At 47.5% G+C, this 23,178-nt stretch overlaps 1 protein-coding gene across 1 annotated transcript; it reads left to right on the plus strand.

Annotated features, from left to right (window-relative positions):
- Positions 1–296: 296 nt before the first annotated feature.
- LOC120645568 (achilleol B synthase-like) lies at positions 297–21,636 on the plus strand. Its single transcript, XM_039922350.1, has 5 exons — positions 297–426; positions 1,198–1,392; positions 1,922–2,006; positions 20,517–20,585; positions 21,581–21,636. The coding sequence occupies exons 1-5, from the start codon at positions 367–369 to the stop codon at positions 21,634–21,636; spliced, it is 465 nt and encodes a 154-aa protein (XP_039778284.1). The 5' UTR covers positions 297–366.
- The last annotated feature ends 1,542 nt before the right edge of the window (positions 21,637–23,178 follow it).

Below are 23,178 nucleotides of genomic sequence, written 5' to 3' on the forward strand. Positions count from 1 at the left end.
TCACACAACATAATGGAGATAAAGACATATACAAAAATTAAAACAAAATAAAAGTAGTCAACCTAGTTCGTTGCAACTTATGTATCATTTCATCCAATTCCAATAATGGGACAGGAACAAAGCAACACAGTTATTAAACAAAAATAAAAGCAGTCAACCACGTTTGGTTGTACGTACGTATCATGCAGCATATTTCTACATCAATCGTTTTCAACTAGCTAGTGTAGGTCTTTCTTTATTGCTATATATATATATATATATATATATATACACACACACACACGGTAGTATGGTAGTGTGCCTCCAATTTGAAGTTGCTTCAGAAGCAATCTATATACATTAAGCCAAATATTGAACTGGCCGACCATGTGGAGGCTAAAGATCTCAGAGGGAGGAGGCCAAAGAATTGTGTGGTTAATGTATAGAGTAAGTACGTCGTATTTATAATCAAATCAGGACGTTGCTTAGATGAAGTAATAATTAATCTCTCTTATGTTCCTTTCTCTGAAGTCGTTCGTTACAATAGTTATTGAAGATATACTCTGTTATATGCTAGTCGTCATGCCATGCCTGATGGTTGTAGATATGGCGGCAAATCTCACGAATGTGCTCTTTAGATAGTACATCATCGATTGATCCTGTGATGTGCAGCGCGAAAATCTGAAAAGCAGAACGAGAAGAAAATTACTCTTATTAGGTGGCATGTAGAGAGCCCAACAATTTAGCAAAGTGCGTGTGAATCACTGACCTAGAAAGGCAGCAAGTACATGATCCCACTGAAATCACCTGGCCAGTGGCCATCTTCAGCTTGGAGATCTGACATCCAACCGAGCGCCCGTCTCAGCGACTCCAGCAGAATTTCTTCCGTTACCTCGTCGCCGTCCGCCAGCTCTTATTAGTATGGTAGTGTAGGTTCTGCTTTTCAGATTTTCGCGCTGCACATCACAGGATCAATCGATGATGTACTATCTAAAGAGCACATTCGTGAGATTTGCCGCCATATCTACAACCATCAGGCATGGCATGACGACTAGCATGTAACAGAGTATATCTTCAATAACTACTGTAACGAACGACTTCAGAGAAACGAACATAAGAGAGATTAATTATTACTTCATCTACGCAACCTCCTGATTTGATTATAAATACGACGTACTTACTCTATACATTAACCACACAATTCTTTGCTTATAATAGAACGAGGACGGCGGCTGGGGCTTCAACGTTTTGGACGAGAGTGCCATGTTTGGCACATGCTTAAACTACGTCACCTTGAGGCTGCTCGGACAAGTGCAAAAGGACGAGAATGATGGACTAGCGAAAGGTCGCTCGTGGATCTTATCCCATGGCACTGCAACTGCAGCGCCCCAATGGGCAAAGATATTACTCTCGGTAGTAAACTTATTCTCCTTTTCAAAACTGATTGGTAAAGCTCGCCTTTTAAAGCAGAAATGCAAATTTAACTTATGGACGCTTCTCGGTACTGTTAGTCCGCTTGTTGTGTGACCAACCGTAATCATGTCGATGTCATGCACTTTTTTCCTGTGCTGCTTATACTCACCTTCTAATGTACACTTCGTCCGTTCCAAAAAAATAAGTTACCATAGTATTACTATGGACAAATTAACAAGAAGGTAAAATGACCATATTTCTCATATTTATTATCTATATTTAGTACTAATTAATTCTTGCATGCATATACACTTCTAAATAGAGTAGGATGACATGTTTTTATGAGATAGATTTTAAATCCTATAGTGATTTATTTTTGGGACGGAGGGAGTATATGTTTTAGAATAGGAGAGGAGCTATTTCGTATTAATTGTTTTTCTAATAATGAACTTCCTAATTAATGCGCGATTGATACGTGTAACTACTTGTACTGGAATTGAGACAAATCATCTGTTCTACTTCACTGAAGGTCCTTGGTGTATATGATTGGTCCGGAAATCGTCCAGTGATCCCTGAACTTTGTTTAGTCCCACGGTTTCTCCCAATTCATCCAGGTACTTATCTTACATTGTTCCTTCGAATGTCAATAGAACTATATATATACATATATACAACTAAACAATTGGTCAGTTTCTAAGATTAAGTCAACCGTGAGGGTCGGATAATGTTTTATGCCGATGAAATATAATCATTGGATCCTAACATGTAAAATCTCTTAATTGCAAGCATGGAATGCATTAGTTCTTTACAAAGAAAGTACAATGTTTAAGAAAAAGAAAGTCTAGAATATGCATATGTCATTATTTCTTCATGGTTTCCAAATTGGCGTTGGCTTTGCTAGATAGTTCTCCCTTCTTCCTTCATTCCATCACTTCAGTCTCAAGCATTTTTTATTGCATCGCGTCATGTCGGGGATGCCACCTTTGGTCCCTGCGCCGAAGGCTCACCGCCAAAGGCGGGGCCCGTGATGGTCAACAACGATGAGGCCCGGAACGCTTCGTCAGCTCGCCGAAGACCTCGAAGAAGGAGGCCACTGGCAGGACGCGAAGAGATGGATGCTAGCGACTTGGAGAAGTTGCGAGCATGGGCCGAAAGCCCGAGGCTTCGGCGAGCAATCGAAGACCCACACAACCGACGGACGAAGCCAGGTGATGGGCCCGCATTGGACCAGGGTCAGTTGTCAAGCTGTAACCCACTGTAGAGATGTAATATTACCTGTCTACCCAGAGAATATTTCGGAAATCTGGCAGTTGAGGGGTGTGTCGATGTAATTGGCCCGGCGGGTAAGTGACCCGCCGCCTATAAATACCCGTGTAACGGTCATTGATGGGACATTGAATACAGAGAGAGAAACCGGACACTTGTCCGAAGACATTGTTTCCTTCGTAGCGTATGAGCATCTCGTTCCGTGCGCACACATAGATTGTTGTAGTATTCGTCCGATCCGGAGACACTCTGCACCAACAGTTTGGCACCCACCCATCGGTTCGTTCCACCACACCTCATGGCAGCGATGAAGAAGGGAGCTAGCAGCGCTTTGACGGACGCTATGACGCCTCCGGAGGACGCCGTCGTGCTGCAAGGCAATGGGAACAACAACGACAATGTTTCCGTCAACAACGTCACGGAGGGGGAGCACGAAGTCAACCTACACGACTTCGGAATTCCACCCAAAGACATAGAGGCCATGCGAAGAATTTTGGCCCGCCTCGCGGAAGTTCAAAAGTCACGGCAGGCGGCTCTAGCAGTAGGCCATTTGGCCCCACAGATGACTATAAGGGCGAAGGGCAAGGAGACTGCTCTCATTGAAGCCGAAAGATAGGAACAGTACAAGAAGCTCAAGGAGGAGGAGCTCCGATGTCAACTAATGCAGCAGAAGCTCCAGGAGCAGAGGCAAATGCTGGACCGAATGCAAGCCCCGAACATGGCATCCGATGAAGCCAACCAGCGAAGACATGAGCCACCGAGGGCCCGTCCACGGGTCATTCCTATCGAAGAGGACTCGGAACATTTGGAGTCAGATGCTGAAGAGGAAGGGGAGTACCGCCAGCGACGCCACCGCCTGGGCCGTCACAACTACGGCCTGAAGTCTCCACTATCCGAAGAGCTTGAAGAGGTGTAGTGGCCTCGATGCTTCAACCCTGCAGTCTTGCCGTAGTCTGCATGCAAGGCGAAGGCACTTGTTCTCGCTTTACAAGGCCTAGCCCAGCACAAGTACACCAACCTACCCTTCGGACACATCCAGTCTTGGAGCTAGCATCGGACAGAGTTAACTGCAAGTTTCCGAGCCGTCAGGCCAGACGAGGTCACATCATACGATTTCCACAACCTAAAGTAGGGGAGTTCGACCCTATAAGAGTACCTAGAGCGCCTCATCAAGCTTTGCGCAAGGCCTCCGAAAGTTGTCGAGCAGAGTATCATCAACGCTGCTGTCCACGGAATGAACATGGGCCCGTGCGGGGAGTATCTCGAGCAGCGCAAACCCAAGACTGCCAATAAGCTCTTCGAGATCATGCAAGTAAGGTCGTGCTAAAAGGCAGAGGATCGAGGAAATGAATGAGCATAAGAAAACAAGAAATAGTGAATAGTCGCAATCGAAGCCATGGCACGCAGATCAGCCGAAGAGCTAGGAGGCAACCAACACAGTCTCAAGAGATGAACCTCGCGACTCCCAGCCTCAAAGCAACAGAGGAGGGAGGAGCAAAACAAACAACCAAAGACGGCAGGACAATGGAGGCCGAAGGGAGAAAATCCCTTTCTATTTTTTCCATGGCAAATACAAAGGCCATTGGATGAATGAATGCCCCGCCGCCATCGAGAAGAACGAAGAGTTTGATCGCCGGGACCCACAACCGGCGAAACTCATCAATTACACTTCGCAAGACAGCCAGCCAAGACCGACAGCTTCGACCCACCAGTGGCCCTTGGCAACAGCCCCCCACTAGCCTTCGACATACTCCACATTCAACTATAACCCACTTCCATACAGCCCCCATATCCAGCATTGCCGGCCCCCTTGACGTCACAAGCTCCATCTACCGCCCCTCTGGCACTACATCACACATGGTCTCAGAGCTCCACCTTGCAGAGTTATCTGCCCCCACCGCCAAAGCTAGAACCTGGTCAGATGCAGGAGTGCATCAGCGACTCACCTAGTGATAGGCAGCCCAGAGAAATGGTAAATGTCATCAACACCATCTTCGGAGGGTCCAATGAGCCCATCCATGAGATGAAGAGGCAGCTGCAGGAATACTTCAGAATAGTGTCGCATGTGAGCGAAGGCAAGTATTTCCGCACCCCGTGGTCACATGTACCGATACCCTTCACCGAGGCAGATCTCAGGCTGTAGCACTTCCTGCATAATGATCCCCTCATCATCAGAGCAAACATTGGCAAGAATTCAGTGCACTTCGCAGGCAATGATGTAGGCAGAATCCTAGTGGATAATGGTAGTTCAGCAGACATTCTCACCTAGCAGTGCTTCGTCAAAATAGCCGCTTATTGGCTTCGGTGGCAAGAAAATATAGGGCATCAGCAAGATGGAGCTCAACATGACATTCGGAGAGGGCAACACTCAATGAACCGAAGCTATAACCTTCGATGTAGTGGACATCAACTACCCATACAATGCCATCTTCGGCCGCAACACCATCATCAAATTCGCAGCCGTCATCCACCAGCCATATCTATACATGAAGCTACCAATGGCTGGAGGAGTCGTAACAGTCATCGGCACGTAGGAGGAGGCATGCAGGTGCGAAGACAACACATCTCTCTAGCAGAACACACAAAGAAAGTACCATTGTGCAAAGACATCAAGGACCAAACAGTTATCATCGGTAAGGGCCTCGAAGAGTCAGAAGAAGCTAGGTTGATACAGTTCCTACGAAACAACCAAGATGTGATCACCTGGTCTTCGGCGGATTTGTAGGGAGTCAGCAAAGAGGTCATGGAGCATTCACTCAGGGTTGACCCAAAGGCATGACCAAAAAGCAGTACCTCCGACCATTGTCCGACGAAAGGAAGAAGGCAACACAGGCCAAGTACTGAAATTGCTTAACATAGGGGTCATCGGCAAGGTTCAGTTCCCAGAATGGCTAGCTAATGTCATCATGGCACTGAAGAAGAATGGCAAGAGGAGAATGTGCATCGACTTCACCATCCTTAACAAAGCTTATTTGAAGGACGAGTAGCCGTTGCCACGCATCGAAGCGCTCGTCGACGCGACAGCGGGCTTCGAAATGCTCAGTAGGCTCGACTGTTTCTCCGGCTACCATCAGATCTTCATGATAAAATCTGACAAAGAGAAGACCGGTTTCACTACCTTCTTCGGCACATATTTCTATGTGAGAATGCCGAAAGGCCTTCGCAACGTAGGGTGCACTTTCAACAGAGCAATCAAGGTGGTGTTGGGGGGACCAGCTAGACAGGAATGGCTCTGCCTACGTCGACGACGTAGTCATCCGAAGCAAGAAGCGACAAGATCACATTCAGGATCTCGAAACCTTCCCAAACCTTCGGCATCACGGTCTGAAACTGAACCCAGAGAAATGTGTCTTCGGTGTGCGAAGAGGAAAGTTGCTCAGTTGCATGATCACAGAAATGGGCATCAAAGCAAATCCAAAAAAAAATTGAAGCTATCAGGCGGATGCAGCAACCTAGCACCAGACTGGCCTCGCTGAACAGATTCATCTCCAGTTCAGTAGAGAAGTGCCTTTCGTTCTTCAAAGCATTGAAAGTTTCCGGCAACTTTCAGTGGGGCGAAGAGCAGCAGAAAGCCTTTGAAGCCCTCAAAACAGACATTGAGAATTTGGCTGTCATGACCAGCCTGTCAGAAAAGGCAACACTCCTCTTGTACATCGCTTCATCGGGAGCAGCGCTAAGCGCCATTCTTGTCGAAGAGCGCAACATCGAAGGGTCGCTCAGGCAGGTCCCCATTTATTTCGCGTCCGAAGCACTGAACGGGTCAAAGCTCCTATATTCAGAAATGAAGAAAATAGCATACACAATCGTGATGGCAGCAATAAAGCTCCGGCATTACTTCCAGAGCTTCAAAATCAAAGTACCAACTTCTTTTCCTCTTCGGGCCATGTTTGAAAATAGAGAGGCCTCCGGCAGAATAGGCAAGTGGGCTGCATAGATAGCAGAGCACACAATAGACTTCACCCCCAGATCCCCAATCAAGTCACAAGTCCTGGCAGACTTCATCGCAAATTGGACACCCACAATACCTTTGCAAGAATAGCCGAAGATTGAAGCAGTATGGCAGCTTGAGTGTGATAGAGCGTATTGCTGTGATGGGGCAAGGACTTTGGCAGTTCTTACGGTACCTTCGAGGACTCAGTTGAAATATGCAGTCAGGCTCGATTTCGAAGGGTGCACGAACAACGTCGCAGAATACGATGGCCTACTGCTAGGTCTTCGGAAAGCAAGGGTCCTAGGGGCCCAAAGACTGTCCATCAGATCAGATTCTAAGTTGATCACAGGGCACATCAACAAATTCAACAGGGCATTGAAACCTGAGCTGGTGAAGTACTTGGCAGCAGTATGGGGGATGGAAAAATATTTCCTAGGCTTCAGCATCCGAAGCTTTCTGATGGCGCAGAACATATTAGCCGACAAGCTGGCGGAGGCAGCAGCACAGCAAGAACCGTTATCGGCAGATGTCTTTTTAAAAACAGTAAGGCAAGGCTCAGTCAACTATGTTGAAGTGCTGGCAAAATTTGTCAATGCAATCAGCAGTGAAGATTGGCGCACAACTATAATGGCATACGTTCGGGGACACTTTGTCCCGTAGGATGCGAAGGAAGAAAAAAGAACGGTGCTCTGCGGCCGAAGCTATTCGATCATAAATGAAGACCTATACCAAGGGGGTGTCTGTGCCCCTCTCCTGAAGTGTGTCTCGCGAGACGAAGGTAGATGGTTCCTCGAGGAGATACATGCTGGCATGTTCTCTTTGCACATTGGGACATGAGCTCTGGTGGGTAAGGCTTTCCGTGAAGGATTCTACTGGCCTTCGGCCATAGCCGATGCACACAAAGTGGTGTGCACATGCCCAAACTGTCAATGGCATGCCCCATACAGCATGTTCCCTCCGGATGAGGTGCGACTACTACCTCCGGTCTCACCTCTGGTGCAATGGGGCATCGACATCGTGGGTCCCCTGTCGACGGCTCTAGGAAACTACAAGTATGCCGCAGTAGCTGTGGAATAGTTCTCCAAATGGATCGAAGCCAAGGCACTCCGGGATATCACAGCCGGAGCCCTGCAAAATTTCTTCTTGCAAAACATCATATGTCGCTTCAGTGTCCCCAGAGAGGCGACCATGGATAATGGCAAGCAGTTTGATTCTGCAACTTTCAGGCAGTTCTGTTCACAGTTAGGAACAAATTTGTGCTTCGCTTCGGTGTACCACCCGTAGTCTAATGGAGCGGTGGAAAGAGCCAATGGCATCATCTTTACAGGCATCAAGAAAAACATCACTGAACTACCAAAGGGCAAGTGGGCAGATGAATTGCCAAGGGTCATCTGGTCACACAACATGACTGAATCTAGAGCCACCATGTTTACGCCGTTCAAACTACTCTACGGCGAAGAGGCAGTGACACCAGAAGAAATAAAGCTCAGGTCCTAGAGGACAAACGAAGGGTCACGGGAGATTTCCGAAAAAGACATGAAACCTATGGTGGACACCATCGAAGTCGTCAAAATGTTAGCCGCAATCCACCTTAGCAAATACCAAGACAAAACACGAAGATGTAAGAACAAGAAAGTAAAGCCTAGGAAGATCAAGGAAGGGGATCTCATGCTGAGGTGAGTCCCAAAGGGAAAACTGAAAGGGATAATGCACAGCAAGTGGGAAGGTCCATTCCACGTCGCATCCATGGCAAGGCCCGAGGCATGTAGACTTCACATGTTAGAAGGCACTGAAGAGCCATAATCCTGGAACAAGGATATGTTGCCAATGTACTTTGTGTAGGATTCTGTAAGAGCCACCAGAGGGAGGATAACCGAAGGGGCTCGTAGTTTTGTTGTTTTTTGTTTGTAAATTTTGTTCCTCTCCGCGACAAGATCTCACTCTGTAACTCAGGGCCCGTACTCTTTTCCTCACAGGGAAGCCTTCGCGTAATCATGCCGGTTATCAAAGGTGTGAGGTTTCTAACGAGGCTGAACCCTTATGTAAACCCCTTGTGAAATATAAACAAGGCCCCCAGAAAAAGCATCTTGTGGAAGCAAGAATGCAGGAATGCACAATGCACCGAAGTGTCTATACCTCTTCGTCGATAGAAGAGGGGAGTCATCGGTGCGAGGCAAGTGAAGTTGCTTGAAAGAAGTAAGCATGCGGCGCAGGCCCTAAGTGGGTCCTGCCCCCCTTAGCTTCACTTCCAACAACATCAAAGTCCCTTCGCGCAAATGCCGAAGGGCAAGAAAGTCCTATCGTGCAAAAGCCGAAGGCTAGGAGTGACCCTATCGTGCTAAAGAGCCGAAGGCATCCTAAGGAAAGTCCTGTTGCACAAAAGATGAAGGCTAGGAGCGACCCTTTTGTGCTAAAGAGCCGAAGGCATCCTAAGGAAAGTCCTATAGCACGAAATCCAAAGGCTAGGAGCAACCCTCTTGCACTAAAGAGATGAAGGCATCCTAAGGAAAGTCCTATCACGCGAAAGCTAGAGGCTAGGAATCTCTCACGCTAAAGAGCGAAAGTATCCTAAAGAAAGTCCTGTCGCGCACAATGCCAAAGGCTAGGACCAGCCCTCTTGCGCCAAAGAGCCGAAGGCATCCTACAAAAACCACGACGTGGCCAACACTAAGGGCGAAGAGCTAGCATAAATTACCGAAAGTTTCGAAGGTAGTTCTAAACACAAGATGCCCCGACCCCCCTAATCGAGAAAAGGGGGGTGGCGCTTCGCAAATCGCAGGTTGCACGATATGTTTACCTGGGCGTGAGATGAAAACCAAGAACCCATAAAGGGGGGGGTGCTTTGCAGTCTAAACACAATAATCCCGTAAAATAAAAAATGAAGTTTCGACTCCTCACCTGTACAAAGGGGGGGTGCTGCTTCGCATCACCAACAATTGCACGACCGAGTCGCCGGCATAAAAAACAAACCATCTCCGCCCTGTGCCTCCGCAAAAGGGGGGTGGTGCTTCACACTTGGAACCTGTTATGCGCAGCCACGGGGCTAACAGAAGGAAATATAAATTTACATCACTGTCGTCCATTATTACACAATTACAAGGAGGCTTCGCCTCAAATCATAGTTACTAAGCACCATCTTGTACTTCTAAAGTCTCCTCCTCAAAAACAATGTGGTCCACCTCATTTACGAGCTCGCGGACCGCGCGATCTATAATCTCTTCGGCAGTCTTCTGAAGAAAAACTTCAAATTCGAGCCCTGCAATGAAGGCAAGGCGAATTTCAACTTTAGTTCCTCATCGTCTGACCTCCGAGATGATACATAAATTCAAAGCCGGTTGAGCCCTCATCTACAGGTTCGGTCTTGGGCTCTCGAAGCCCCTCGGTAGAACTATAGGGAACATCAGTGTTGAGAATACGCTTGGTTTTGCAATGAAGGGTGTGGTCCGTGAGTATCTGGGCATGCCTCTGAGGGTCACATTGGAACTCCTCAAAAAAATGAATCGTATTTACATTCCGATGATCACAGATAGACTCCCACTCAGACCAAAACTCTTCAAACGAAGCCCAAGGCCGGCGCGCACGGAACTTAGCCCATGAAGCCCCCAATACAAAAAAATTACCGCGGTTCATCCGCAGAGGGAGGATACCTTAGGTGATCCGTGCAGGTTCCAACATAGGGTCCTGCACAGACACCGAAGGTGTTAGTTCCAAAATATAATTTATATCACTTGGACAAGTATCAATGCTACTCTCCTCACACCTCTCCTGAACGTTGGTCATCGCTGTCATCTACACCATGGCCTCCGCCGGACCCGCCGCGGTTTTCAACTCTAGCGCTGGTCAAGTTGCCCGCTTTAGCATTCCCGAGAACCTCATGAGCGAAGGTCTCAGCTTTGGCTTGTAGCTAAAATAAAAACACAATAAACAATCGAAAGCGAAGAGGCTCAAATACATGCGAAGAGCACGAACTAACCTGTTCCTTCAGGCGAGTCGCTTCCAGGCTAACTAGGCCACAACCCCTCTCTTGGAAGAAGGTTTCCACAAAGTTCTTCATGATATTTTTTGAGAGTACAGGCAGAGCTTCAGGCCGCATCGATTTGAGGGAAGGCCACTGAAAGGTCTTGTCGTGAAGAGTCCGAAGCTGAATCTAAATTGTAGCACCGAAGCTGCCCACTTTCGCTGGCAAAAGGCCGCAAACAACAGCGCTCAAGGTGTGAGCAACAACGGCCTCGCTCAGGTTGCCGAAGAAGAGGCTGCCGGAGTCCGCCATGGCCATGTAGGCGCGAAGCCAACGGAACACTTCAGCCAACTCAATGTTGTCCTCCTGCGAAAGCTCGGGGGGTGTCAGGTCAAACTTCTCCAGCAGCGCATGGATATCGGCTTGAATTGCTTCGGCACCAGTAGCGAAGGCCACGCGGTAGCATTAGAGCATCTCCTTTCCACGGGCCCAACGCTCGTCGGCGTGTATTTTGGCTTCCTCGGTGGCACGGGCCTGCTGGCATGCATCGGCTAGCTGTTAAGCATTTCTCTCAGCGTTGGCACAGGAGGCTATGATGGTTATCTGCAGGTCTGCCTTCTCCTTCTCCAAAAGAGCCAGACATTCCTCCATCTTCGTTAGTTACGAAGCCTTGTCGCCCTCAAGATGAAGCTGACATAAGCCTTCTGATGAGAACCCGTGGGGGGATTTCCCGATCTTTCGGTGAGGACAAATTGGATAACTCGATTTGAGGGAGAGAGAAGGCATTGGCGGTCCGACTTCAGCAATCCAGAGACGCTGCGCCTTAGCAACCGATACACCTCTTCCCTGGTCGCCGCGCCCTTGCGATGCGCGACACCGTCCACGAGGGCACCCGTCCTGCAAGCAAATCAAAGAACTCGCAAGAACAAGTAAACAAGCACTGAAATCAAGGGGGAAATCAAGAACTCAGTCGGGATTGATCGAATATGGGGTTTCGAATACAAGAAGATGGGCGGCTGGATCAGCACGCGTGCTCCAGGGGAAGTAGCGACAGCTATTACATGAAAACAAGACCCCACCCTCCCATGGCGGCTGCTGGGGGTGTAAGTACTGGGAGGATGATCTCCAACCCTAGGACATGCCCAAAGTGGGCTCAACTGGATACACGGCCCATTGGGCCAAAATAGAGTGGCGCAGCACCATGGACTGAAAACCCTTCTGTATGGAAATGACGACTGCACCCAACTCAGAACAGGTATCATCATGAGGCCAGATCCATTTGAAAGAGGACTTCATAAGCTTTTTGTGAAGTACTTGAACATTCCAATCGGAGTCCAAATGAAGTCTTGACCATTGTCACAAGTTGGTGCTATCATGCTGTCCGAAACCAGCTCATGCATCGAAATTCAATTTTTCAGAAGTTGGCAAAGGCAGTAAATCAATAGGAGCATGTGGTAACAGGCCATAAATAATCTCAAAAGGGCATTTCTTAGTGGTAGAATGTTGTGACCGATTATAAGCAAACTCAACATGAGGCAAACATTCTTTCCACATTTTTATGTTCTTTTTCAAAACAGCCCTAAGCATGGTTGATAGAGTTCTATTCACAACTTCAGTTTGTCCATTAGTTTGGGGATGACAAGTAGTGGAAAATAAAAGCTTAGTCCCCAGCTTGGCCCACAAAGTTCTCCAAAAGTGACTAAGAAACTTTGCATCATGATCAGAAACTATGGTGTTTGGCACACCATGCAATAGAACAATCTTAAGAAAGAACAAATCAGCAACATGTGTAGCATCATCACTCTTATGACATGGTATGAAATGGGCCATTTTAGAAAATCTATCCACAATGACGAACACACTATCCCTCCACTTCTTTGTTGTAGGCAGTCCTAAAACAAAGTCCATAGAAATATCTTTCGAAGGTGCACTTGGAACATGAAGAGGCATGTATAAACCATGAGGATTAAGGCATGATTTAGCTTTTTGGCATATAGTGCAGCGAGCAACAAACCTCTCCACGTCTCTCCGCATCATAGGCCAAAAGAAATGACCAGCAAGGATGTCCTCAATCTTCTTCACTCCAAAGTGTCCCATCAGTCCTCCTCCATGTGCTTCCTGAAGTAATAACAAATGCACAGAGCTAGCTGGAATGCATAGCTTGTTAGCTCTAAAAACAAACCCATCATCGAGGATGAATTTGTTCCATGTTTTACACTCCTTGCAATTCAGCAACACATCTTTAAAATTAGCATCACGTACATATTGCTCTTTTATTGTTTCTAACCCAAAAATTTTGAAATCAAGTTGTGAGGCATGGTATAACGCCTAGACAAAGCATCAGCAATGGCATTTTCCTTCCCTTTCTTGTGTTTGATGACATAAGGGAAAGATTCAATGAATTCAACACATTTAGCATGTCTACCGTTCAGTTTCGCTTGGCTTCGAATATGTTTCAAAGACTCGTGATCAGAATGGATAACAAATTCTTTGGGCCATAAGTAGTGCTGCCATGTTTCCAAAGTTCTAACAAGAGCAAGTAATTCTTTATCATAGGTGGAATAGTTCAGACTAGGCCCACTCATTTTCTCTCTAAAATACGCTATAGGTTTGCCCTCTTGCAGCAGCACACCTCCCAAACCAATTCCACTAGCATCACATTCAAGTTCAAAGGTTTTGCTGAAATCTGGAAGTTGAAGTAATGGTGCATGTGTTAACTTATCTTTCAGCTTGTCAAAAGAACTTTGATGTGGATCAGCCCAAGTGAATATCACACTCTTCTTAGTGAGTTCATGCAGCGGGGCTGCAATGGTGCTGAAGTCCTTCACAAAGTGATGATAAAATCCAGCAAGTCCTAGGAAGCTTCGCACTTGGGTGACTGTTGTTGGAACCGGCCAGCTGTGAATGGCTTCAACCTTTGCTTGATCAACTTCAACTCCCTGCAGTGTCACAACATAGCCAAGAAAAGAGACTCGATCTGTGCAAAAGGTGCACTTCTTAAGGTTACCAAACAAGCGCGCATCACGTAGATCATCAAAAATAGCACGCAAATGATCAAGATGGCCTTCTAGTGTTTTGCTATAGATCAGAATGTCATCAAAATATACTACCATAAATCTGCCAATAAAAGTGCACAAAACTTCATTCATCAGTCTCATGAAAGTGCTGGGTGCATTAGTGAGCCCAAAAGGCATGACCAGCCATTAATACAAGCCAAACTTAGTTTTAAACGCTATTTTCCATTCATCTCCAAGATTCATGCGAATTTGATGGTAACCACTACGCAAATCAATTTTAGAGAACACAATTGAGCCACCCAATTCATCAAGCATATCATCTAACCTAGGAATAGGATGACGATATTTGATTGTGATGTTGTTTATCGCTCTACAATTGACACACATGCGCCATGACCCATCTCTCTTAGGAACTAAAAGCACGGGAACAACATAAGGGCTAAGAGACTCACGCACATAACCTTTGTCAAGCAATTCTTGCACTTGGCGTTGAATCTCTTTGGTCTCTTCTGGGTTGGTTCTGTATGGAGCATGGTTGGGCAAGGAGGCCCTGGGAATAAGGTCAATCTAGTGCTCAATCCCACGAATCGGCGGCAGCCCCGATGGCACCTTCTTAGGAAAAATGTCTGCATATTCCTGCAAAAGGTCAGTGACAATAGGAGGCAAGGAAGAAGGTATGTCCTCAAGTGAAAACAAAGTTTGTTTGCAAATCAAGGCATAGCAAACAGCAGTGGTAGCATCAATCTCATTCAATTCAGATTTAGTAGCAATGAAACATGACCCTTTCAGCTTGATCTCCTTTTTATTATCATAAACAGGTTTGGCATTGTTCTTTTTATGCTTCTCAAGGTCGTTTGTCACAATCTGATTTTCACTTTTACTAAGTTCCTGATTCTTCAGATTACTAGCTCTAGTAAGTTCATCTTTTAGAATTTCTTCAGGAGACAATGGATGCAACACAATCTTTTTACCATGGTATAGAAAAGAATACTGATTTGATCTACCATGATGCATAGAATCTTTATCAAATTGCCATGGCCTTCCTAGCAGAATGCTACATGCTTGCATTGGCACAACATCACATTCAACAACATCTTTATAGGAGCCGATGGCAAAATTGATTCGCACAAGTTTGGTTACCTTTGCCTTACCGCTATTATTTAGCCATTGAATGCAATATGGATGTGGGTGAGGTTTGGTGGTAAGCGCAAGCTTCTCCACCATGTCGCTGCTGGCCAAGTTGTTGCAGCTACCTCCATCGATGATCACACAACACGAACGCTCTTTGATGACACACTTTGTTTGGAACAGTGTGTGCCACTGATTTTGCTATGCCTTCTCCATTTGTGCGCTTAGCAGGCACTGCACAATGAGGCTCTCATAGCGGTCGGCTTCAGCTGCATTAATATGTTCTTTCGGGCTGCCCTCACTTCCTGCATGGTCAGCCGCAAGCAATGCAAGTGTATCTTCATCAAGTTCACTAGCAGATGAGTACTCACCATCATTTTTGGCCACCAAAACACACTTGCTTGGGTAGTCACGCATGACATGTCCAAATCCCTTGCAGCGGTGGCATTGAACGTCTCTTGTTCTGCCCGTGGATGCCACCGATGAAGTGGTTGCAGCAGGTTTTTGTGCGGTCTTTGCTGCTGAATTTGCTGGGCTGTCACAAGGCTTGTCGCTGGAAGGTGGGGCTATTGTTCGCGCTGATGATGAATACGGTGCAGCAGCACGTCCAGTTGATAGAATGCTCGAACGTGGCTTCGTGAAAAAATTCCTCCCCATAGAAATGTTAGTCTTCGTACTAGCACGTCGTCCCTGCACTTCCCTTTCAACTTTACAAGCAAGATGGAACAAACGGGTTATGTTAGTGTACTCTTTATATGCAAGGATGTCCTGGATTTCATGATTTAACCCACCCAAAAATCTAGCCATAGCGGGTTCCACATCCTCCTCTAAATTGCAGCATAGCATACCCATTTGCAGCTCTTGATAGTATTCTTCTACACTTTTAGTACCCTGTTTTAATTGCTGCAGCTTGTTTAACAGATCACGTGCATTGTAAGATGGAACAAATCTAGCCCTCATGACCCATTTCAAAGCATCCCAAGTTTGTGGCATGTTATCAGGATTTTTCTTGCCATGTTCTATCCACCAAATGGAAGCAAAATCAGTGAACTCACTAGTTGCAGCCCTAACATATGCATTTTCAGTAAAATCATGACAAGTAAACTTTTGTTCAACAGCCATCTCCCAAGTAAGATAAGCATCAAGATCATATTTACCATCAAAAGAGGGTATCTTAAATTTTATCTTACTGAAAGCATTGTCAATATTATGTACCTCACGTGGACGCGGTCCACCAATACCTCGACGGTTATGGCGTCGACGTCTCCGATCTCGATCCTCCTTCTTCAGTGTCTGCAGAATAATCAGCTCTCAAATTTTCTGCGTTGCGCTCTTCCTCTTAGTCACCTCCTCTATGCTGATCATTCACCTTCACATGGAGCTCATCAAAGCGCCTTAGAAGAGCAGCGAGACTTTTGTCCACGCGGCCAACCATTGTCTCCAATCCTGCAAGCTTGGTGTTGTTGGAGATCTGCGTGGCCTCTATTTGCACAATCTTCTCATTTATCACCTGCAAATCATTATCAATCCCATCGCTGTGCTCCCTCACTTTTGAAAATGCTGCATGATGCCCTTGGTGCGAGGTGTAAGCGGACCTCCTTCATCCTCTTCCTCATTGCCTGAACCTGCCATGGAAAAGGTGCAAGAGCAAATAGGAAACAAGTAAAGTAGGAAATTCCCTACAACTACTGGATGTAATTTGTGTGTGGTGCTCTCTCACTCTCAACCTATTGTACAAGCTCTTACCAATTCTTACCCTGCTCACAGGAGGGTCGGCAATAACAAGTCGGGCACTAGAAAGAAAGTGTATCGGTGCTGCAGCAACAACTCCTGTAAAGCTGAAAATCGAGTATGTGGAGCTGTAGGTGGGCTAAAAGAACACAAGGAAATACTAGCACCATGTTACTCACAAAAGCAAGTAATCGTTCGACGGTTGTCTTGTGCTGGTCCTATCCTAGACTGTGCTAGAGACGTGAGCCTAGATATAAGAGAAGCCACAAAGCACCAACCAAAACAGCAGGAACAACAAAGGAGGAATCAGCCCCTTTTTCTCTTCTTCTTCTTCTTCTCTTTTTTTGGGCAATATCAGCAACTTGACACAACCCGACGCAACCGAAGACTCAATAAGCCCTAACCAAGTAGTTCTAGTAAAGGCTCAAAGGGTCTATGGGATCTCGAAAAAACTAATCTACTAATTTTTTGGGCTTTTTCTAGACTATAGGAAAAGTAAAACAGCGAGGAAAAGGAAATCGTTCACCGATGAACTTTGCTCTGATTACCAACTGATGAGAACCCGTGGGGGGATTTTCCGATCTTTCGGTGAGGACGAACTGGATAACTCGATTTGAGGGAGAGAGAAGGCGTTGGTGGTCCGACTTCAGCAATCCAGAGACGCTGCGCCTTAGCAATCGATACACCTCTTCCCTGGTCGCTGCACCCTTGCGATGCACGACACCGGCCACGAGGGCACCCGTCCTGCAAGCAAATCGAAGAAATCGCAAGAACAAGTAAACAAGCACTGAAATCGCAAGGGGGAAAGCAAGAACTCAATCTGGATTCATCGAATATGGGGTTTTGAATACAAGAAGATAGGCGGCTAGATCAGCACGTGCGCTCCAGGGGAAGTAGTGACAACTATTTCACGAAAACAAAACCCCACCCTCCCATGGCGGCTGCTGGGGCTGTAAATACTGGGAGGACGACCTCCAACCCTAGGACTCGCCCAAAGTGGGCTCAACTGGATACACGGCCCATTGGGCCAAAATAGAGTGGCGCGACACCATGGACTGAAAACCCTTCTGTAAGGAAATGTCTACTGCACTCAAATCAGAACAGGTACCATCACGAGGCCGGATCCGTTTAAAAGAGGAGTCTATATGCTTTTCGTGAAGTACTTGAACATCCCGATCGGAGTCCAAATTAAGTCTTGACCGTTGTGACAAGTTGTTGCTGTCCTGCTGTCCGAAACCAGCCCACGCGAATCTGCTCCCCTTCTTATCCTCTCCATTATTCCTAAGCAAAACAAGAGTGCATGTGTTTCCATTGATGAAATATAATGGACAAGACCTTAAAAATGAACTTACTTGATGATTGAGTTGACGGGCACGAGCGTGAGTAATTGGACCAGGTGGTGGGGATGTCGCAGCTGCCGCTGTAGGTGGTGCTGTGGATATATCATTGGTGTTGATGTCCTCATCACCTTCAATGCCAGATCTTTAGCACATTGAAGCATGTTGTCGACTCCCGTGCTCATCAGCCCCCTCTCCATGAGAGGGAAGCTGAAGGCGTTGCCAGCTTCAGCGAGGAATCCCCGCTCATGGTCGCTGCTCTCGATCCGAAGGATCCTAGCTATATTGCCTCCTATCAGTTTTGATTCCGAGACACCCAGTTGAGAAGTAACTTTGATGGAGTCGGAGCTGCTGACAAGGTAGCTGCTGCTCTCCATGAAATCAGAGCTAGCAGACTTCGGGACATCAGCCTCGGTGGCAGCCGCTTTCTCCGGCACTGAATCACCGGTCTCCGACGCGGCCATTTTTTCGGCCAGCTGAGGGAGTATCTTCGTCGTCCGAAGAGCAAGTCGATAATGATGTGGACGTCTGTAACACCCTAATTTAAATTTCAGTATTTAATAATAAATTTAAATAGCTTTATTTAATTTTCTAAGGTTTTATATGCTGAGCCTTGCATTTAAATTAATTTTCTTTCACAAGTAATTAAAATTTTTCTAGGTTTAAACTTATTTGTGCATTCATGCTGGTGCAAAAGTTTTATTTGGTTGAGTGCTTAGGGTTTGAATTCAAATAGTTTGAGTGTGGTTTGAGAAAGAAAAGGAAAAAAGAAAAACAGGAACCAAACCAGCCCAAGAACCCCGTCGGCCCAACCCGCGTGTTTCCTCCGTTCCTCCCGGTCCGGCCTAAACTCACCGCGGCCCAGTCTCCTTCGCAGCCCAGGCCGCGCGCGCCGTTCTCCCCGCTATGACTGACACCTCGGCCCCGCACGTCAGCTGCTCTCTCACGCCCGCGCGCGTCGCGTTCGACTGACCCGACGGCCCCCACCTGTCGGCACCTTCTTCTTCCTCCTTTCCTTTCTTCCACCCGCGTCCGAGCTTCTCTGCTCGCTCAACCGCGCCCCGCTCGTTTCGCCACTACACGGTGGACCGACCTCGGCATTCTGGCCCGCTCGCCAGACCTCCACGCGCCCTCGACCTTCTAGAAGCCGCACGGCGAAATGGATCACGCGGACGCCGGTACGCAATCCGATCTTCCAGCGCGGCATCAATCCCGGCCGCGATCTCCGCCGCGCTCACAACGGGCATGCACGCCCAAAATTCCCGGCCTCCTCCTATAACTCGCACCCCCGCGGGCCCCCTGCACCGCACGTTCCTTTCCAGCACAAGCTAGAACCCAGCACCGTAGCGTCCGCCTAGCCCCACCACGCAGAGCCCCTGTGCCGCCGTGCACCCGCAGCTCCACCGCCTCCCAGCCACCGCCGACCGCCGCAGGAGCTCCGCCTCGACGCCAGGAGCCTCCCCGAGCCCGCAGCCCTCGGTTTCTGCCTGCACACGTTGGAATTCTACCCGGAACCGCTGCCGCAGGTGAGTCAGTCCTCGACCAATTGCTCGCGGCCGGTGGTTCTCAAGCCATACTAACCCCCTGTCCTACTTCATAGCGTCGCCACGAGTCCAGCCGTGACGTCTAGGAGCCCGGAGCACCCCTGTAGCAGCACCGTCCACGAGCACCGCCCGTGCACCACCGCCGAACCTCGACGCCAGCACCCCTGCAGGCCTCTCATGCCCGACCCAGACCCTCGGTGAGCATCACCTCGGCCCCCTCTATCTTTTGCGCTAGGAATCGATGCCTGTAAACCACTCCAGGTGCCGGAACACCGGCCACCGAAGCTCCACCGCCGCCCGCTCCACTGATCTGCCATGGCGGATGCCCTGCAGCCCAGCACAGCCCCGCACGAGCCTCGCACTAGCTCTCCCGTGCCGCACAGAGACCTTGCGCACGTTTTGCACCCCTGAACCGACCCTGGACCCACCCGAGCATGCTGCGCCTGCAAGCTCCGCCGCACAGAGCCGCCGCGGCAGTCACACCCGGCGTGCAGAGCCTTGCCGAGCCTCACTAATGCCCCAAGTGGATCACGCATGGCGTGTAGATCATCCCAGACCCAAACCTGGGTTGATTTGAGCCCCGGAGCACCATTTTCCGGTGAACTCCGGTGAGCCCCGACGAGCGCCGCCGCGGAAAATGGTCGCTGGCCTCGAACGCCGCCGTCCCCGCACGCAGACCCGATCTGAACCGTCTGATCCGAAATCGATGCATGAGATTAGATCCAGATCCGATAGCCTGGACCCGAAGATACCGGTTCGCTTGGTAATTTTGTTAAAGAGCCCCTTTGTTTCTTTGAAATTAACCCGCAGTCCACTGCAGTTCAAAAGTAATTGCAGTTAAGCCCTGCTTTTAACGTTTAGGCCCCTAAGCTTTCAAGAAATAGAACCCGCAGTCCAGCCCGCATGTTTTCACACGTTAGCCCCTGAAAATACCCGTTAATTACATTTAAGTCCCTAGTTTTTCCGCGGAAACCCCTGGAACCTTAGTTTTCTCGCAGTTTAGTCCCTGGACCTAGTTTTAACTCTAGTTTCCACGTTCTAGCTCCGTTTTAGGTGGTTTTTACGCTCACATGATCGTTGTAATGCGTAGAATAGTTATAGCTCAGTTTTAAGCGATGTTTCTATGTAATGATGTACTGTTTCTTAGCATTTCCTTTTGTTTGCATGTATGTGTATGTGGTGGACTTGTTTTGACGTTGCGATCATGAGTAGATGTTGAGCCATCGGAGGAGTTCGAGGAGCCACCTTCCACAGGACAGTTTGAGCAGCAGGAGAACTTTGAGGAGGGCAAGTATAACATGAACACCTCCCATCACTTTTAATTACAATTTCATACTGCATTTTACTACTATATGCCTATAAGGATTTTTCATACCCATTTTATCTTTATATATATACCTTGGGTTGCATTTTGGTTAGTTATGCTTGGTGCTGCGCTCTCATATATAATGGTCCTTTTTAATTAATTCTGCTAATGATCTTATGCAACTTAATTTCTGAGCATGTCTCCTTAAAATTTGTTTTCTAGAAACATGGTTTAGGGGGCCAGCACGGTGCCTAGTGCTTGGTTGGCCACTCTCCATAAGGACCGGTTCGTAGAGAGACAACATGGGACAACCACGCAACCACAAGACTGGTATGGGATGGTCTTGGATTACTAATTAAGTCTTTTTGGTTCAGGAGTAACTTACCTGCGTGGGCAATGGGGGCAGACAGCTGCTACGGCCCTCGTACCATGTGGGTTGACTGTGCTGTGTGCTTGTTCCCCAGCTGGACCTGCTCCATAGTAGTAATCCGGAAACCTCAGCGGTTATACCTTACCAACGGGATTCTTTGTAACAGCCTCGTAGTGCGTTTGCTAGTCATCTCACCTATGGAAGTGTGATGAACAACTAGTGTAGCTCACGACTTGTGCGTAAAGATGTGCAACATTTGCATAGTGTAAAACTAGTATACTAGCCGTGGTCACGGTCATGAGCGGCCCAGATCCTCCTTTTGATTAGTGGGGTTACCTTGGTGGTTCTGGTTTGGTTCTCAGTAGTATCATAATTAAATTTCATTAATTACTATGTAACTGGGGTTTGTTGTATTTCATCAACTTGTAGTAATTAGCTTTACTAAAACTTTGCCAAGACTTAAAAGCTAATGCAGTTGAGTCAGCCAACCTTAGAGCCTCATAGTTTGTGTTATACTTGTTGAGTACAAGTTGTACTCACGCTTGCCTCCTATATTCTTTTTCTCTCATTCTCTTTTGGGGATATCCATTCGCTGCTCAGTTCCCGGTGACATGGAGGAGTACACTCAGAGCTTCCAGGACTTCGAGGACTTCTAGACGGTCATCTCCCAGTCGACGTCCAGGTGGCGCCCTTTGGAGAGTTCCGTATCTTTATTTATTGCTTCCGCATTTATGTATCAGACATTTTGTCATTAATGTAATAAATACATTCGTACTCGTTTTATTATGTCTTTTTACGTGACATGTGTTGTGATATCTTGATGATTCTGTTGTATATATGCATGACTTGATCCTGGCGCATATATATTTTGCTCGGTCCATGTTTTGTGGGACCGGGTGTTACAACGTCGAAGGCTCCATGGCGGTGACTGTAACAGTCCATGGCACGGCGGCGGCAGAGGTAACCTCAGGAGCAATGTCATCATCGCTCTCGGATTCCAGCTCGCTGTACTCAACAGCCGGAGCGGCCGCAGAGATTGGCTTCCGGTCGGTGAGGGTGCTGCTTGCGCTGCCCTCGTCTTCAGAGTAAACCTTTCCCCTAAGAGGCAACCCGCTCAGGATCTGCTCCAGTAGCTTGGGGCACTTCGACGCCCTAGAGCCGGAGCCCCCCTTCCTCTTCTTCTGCTTCTCCAAGGCGGCGGTCGCGGTGGAGCTGCGGCCACCTCGAGGAGCACCCCCAGCGTCCTTGCTTATCTTCTGCAGGGCGAGCCTTGCCTCGGCCACATGCTGAGGGGCTTCAATCTCGCCAACAAGAGGTTGTACTCTTTGCTCAAAAGAGGGCTGAGGATCTCATCGACTTGGCTCTCGACCTCCCTCGCACCAATAACTGTTAGGAAAGAAGAGGAAGAGTGAGTTACCAAAGCCAACAAAATACAATCAAGCATTATAGTGGCACTTATGTTTTTTACGAAGCTGGAACGCTTCGGCGAAATCGGGTACGAGAATGACGTCGACCCATCTTTCCTCTAGCAGCCATGAAGAAATCGACCACCCAGCCCTTACGGGGAAACACCCGCACGCCACGTATTCCTCGGTGATGTCGCGTGCCCTAAACACCTCCGACACCTCCTAAAGAATCGAGAGGTATGCCTCGTGCTCGGACACGCGCTCCACTTCGACAGAAGGCGTGTCCCCAATTGTGAGGAACTTCCAAGAATTTCAATTCGTATAGTGCCTGCGATGTGAAACTGAGCTTTCCTTTGCACAGGACGATTCTGGTGCTTCACAAGGATTACTTACATGTCAATAGCTTTCCTATATGGTAAGAGAGTTGTAAGTCCAGTTACACCAATCATCTTAGCATTGAGGAATGAACTCTACAGTTCCCCTTATGGTGAGATTGATTGGAATAAGGCTCGTAATTCTTGTGCCAAGGTTTGTCACTATCCTTCCTATTTTCAGGAACATTCTTGCCACTCCATTTAACATCTATGTAATATATACATTAGATACAAAACCTTTTTTTGGTATATATGCATAGTATCATTTGTCAAATAATGTGTAAACATTTTGAGCACTCAGATCAGAACAAAAATACAAAAACAATAGTGGATTAATGTTCGATGGCAGGGTAGAAGTTAAAGTCGAAATTGGATCAACAGGTTAAGAACAGAAAAAAAAATATAAATTCTGACAAAA

Source organism: Panicum virgatum, chromosome 8K (genome assembly GCF_016808335.1).
Source record: "Panicum virgatum strain AP13 chromosome 8K, P.virgatum_v5, whole genome shotgun sequence".
Classification (NCBI taxonomy): Eukaryota; Viridiplantae; Streptophyta; class Magnoliopsida; order Poales; family Poaceae; genus Panicum; species Panicum virgatum.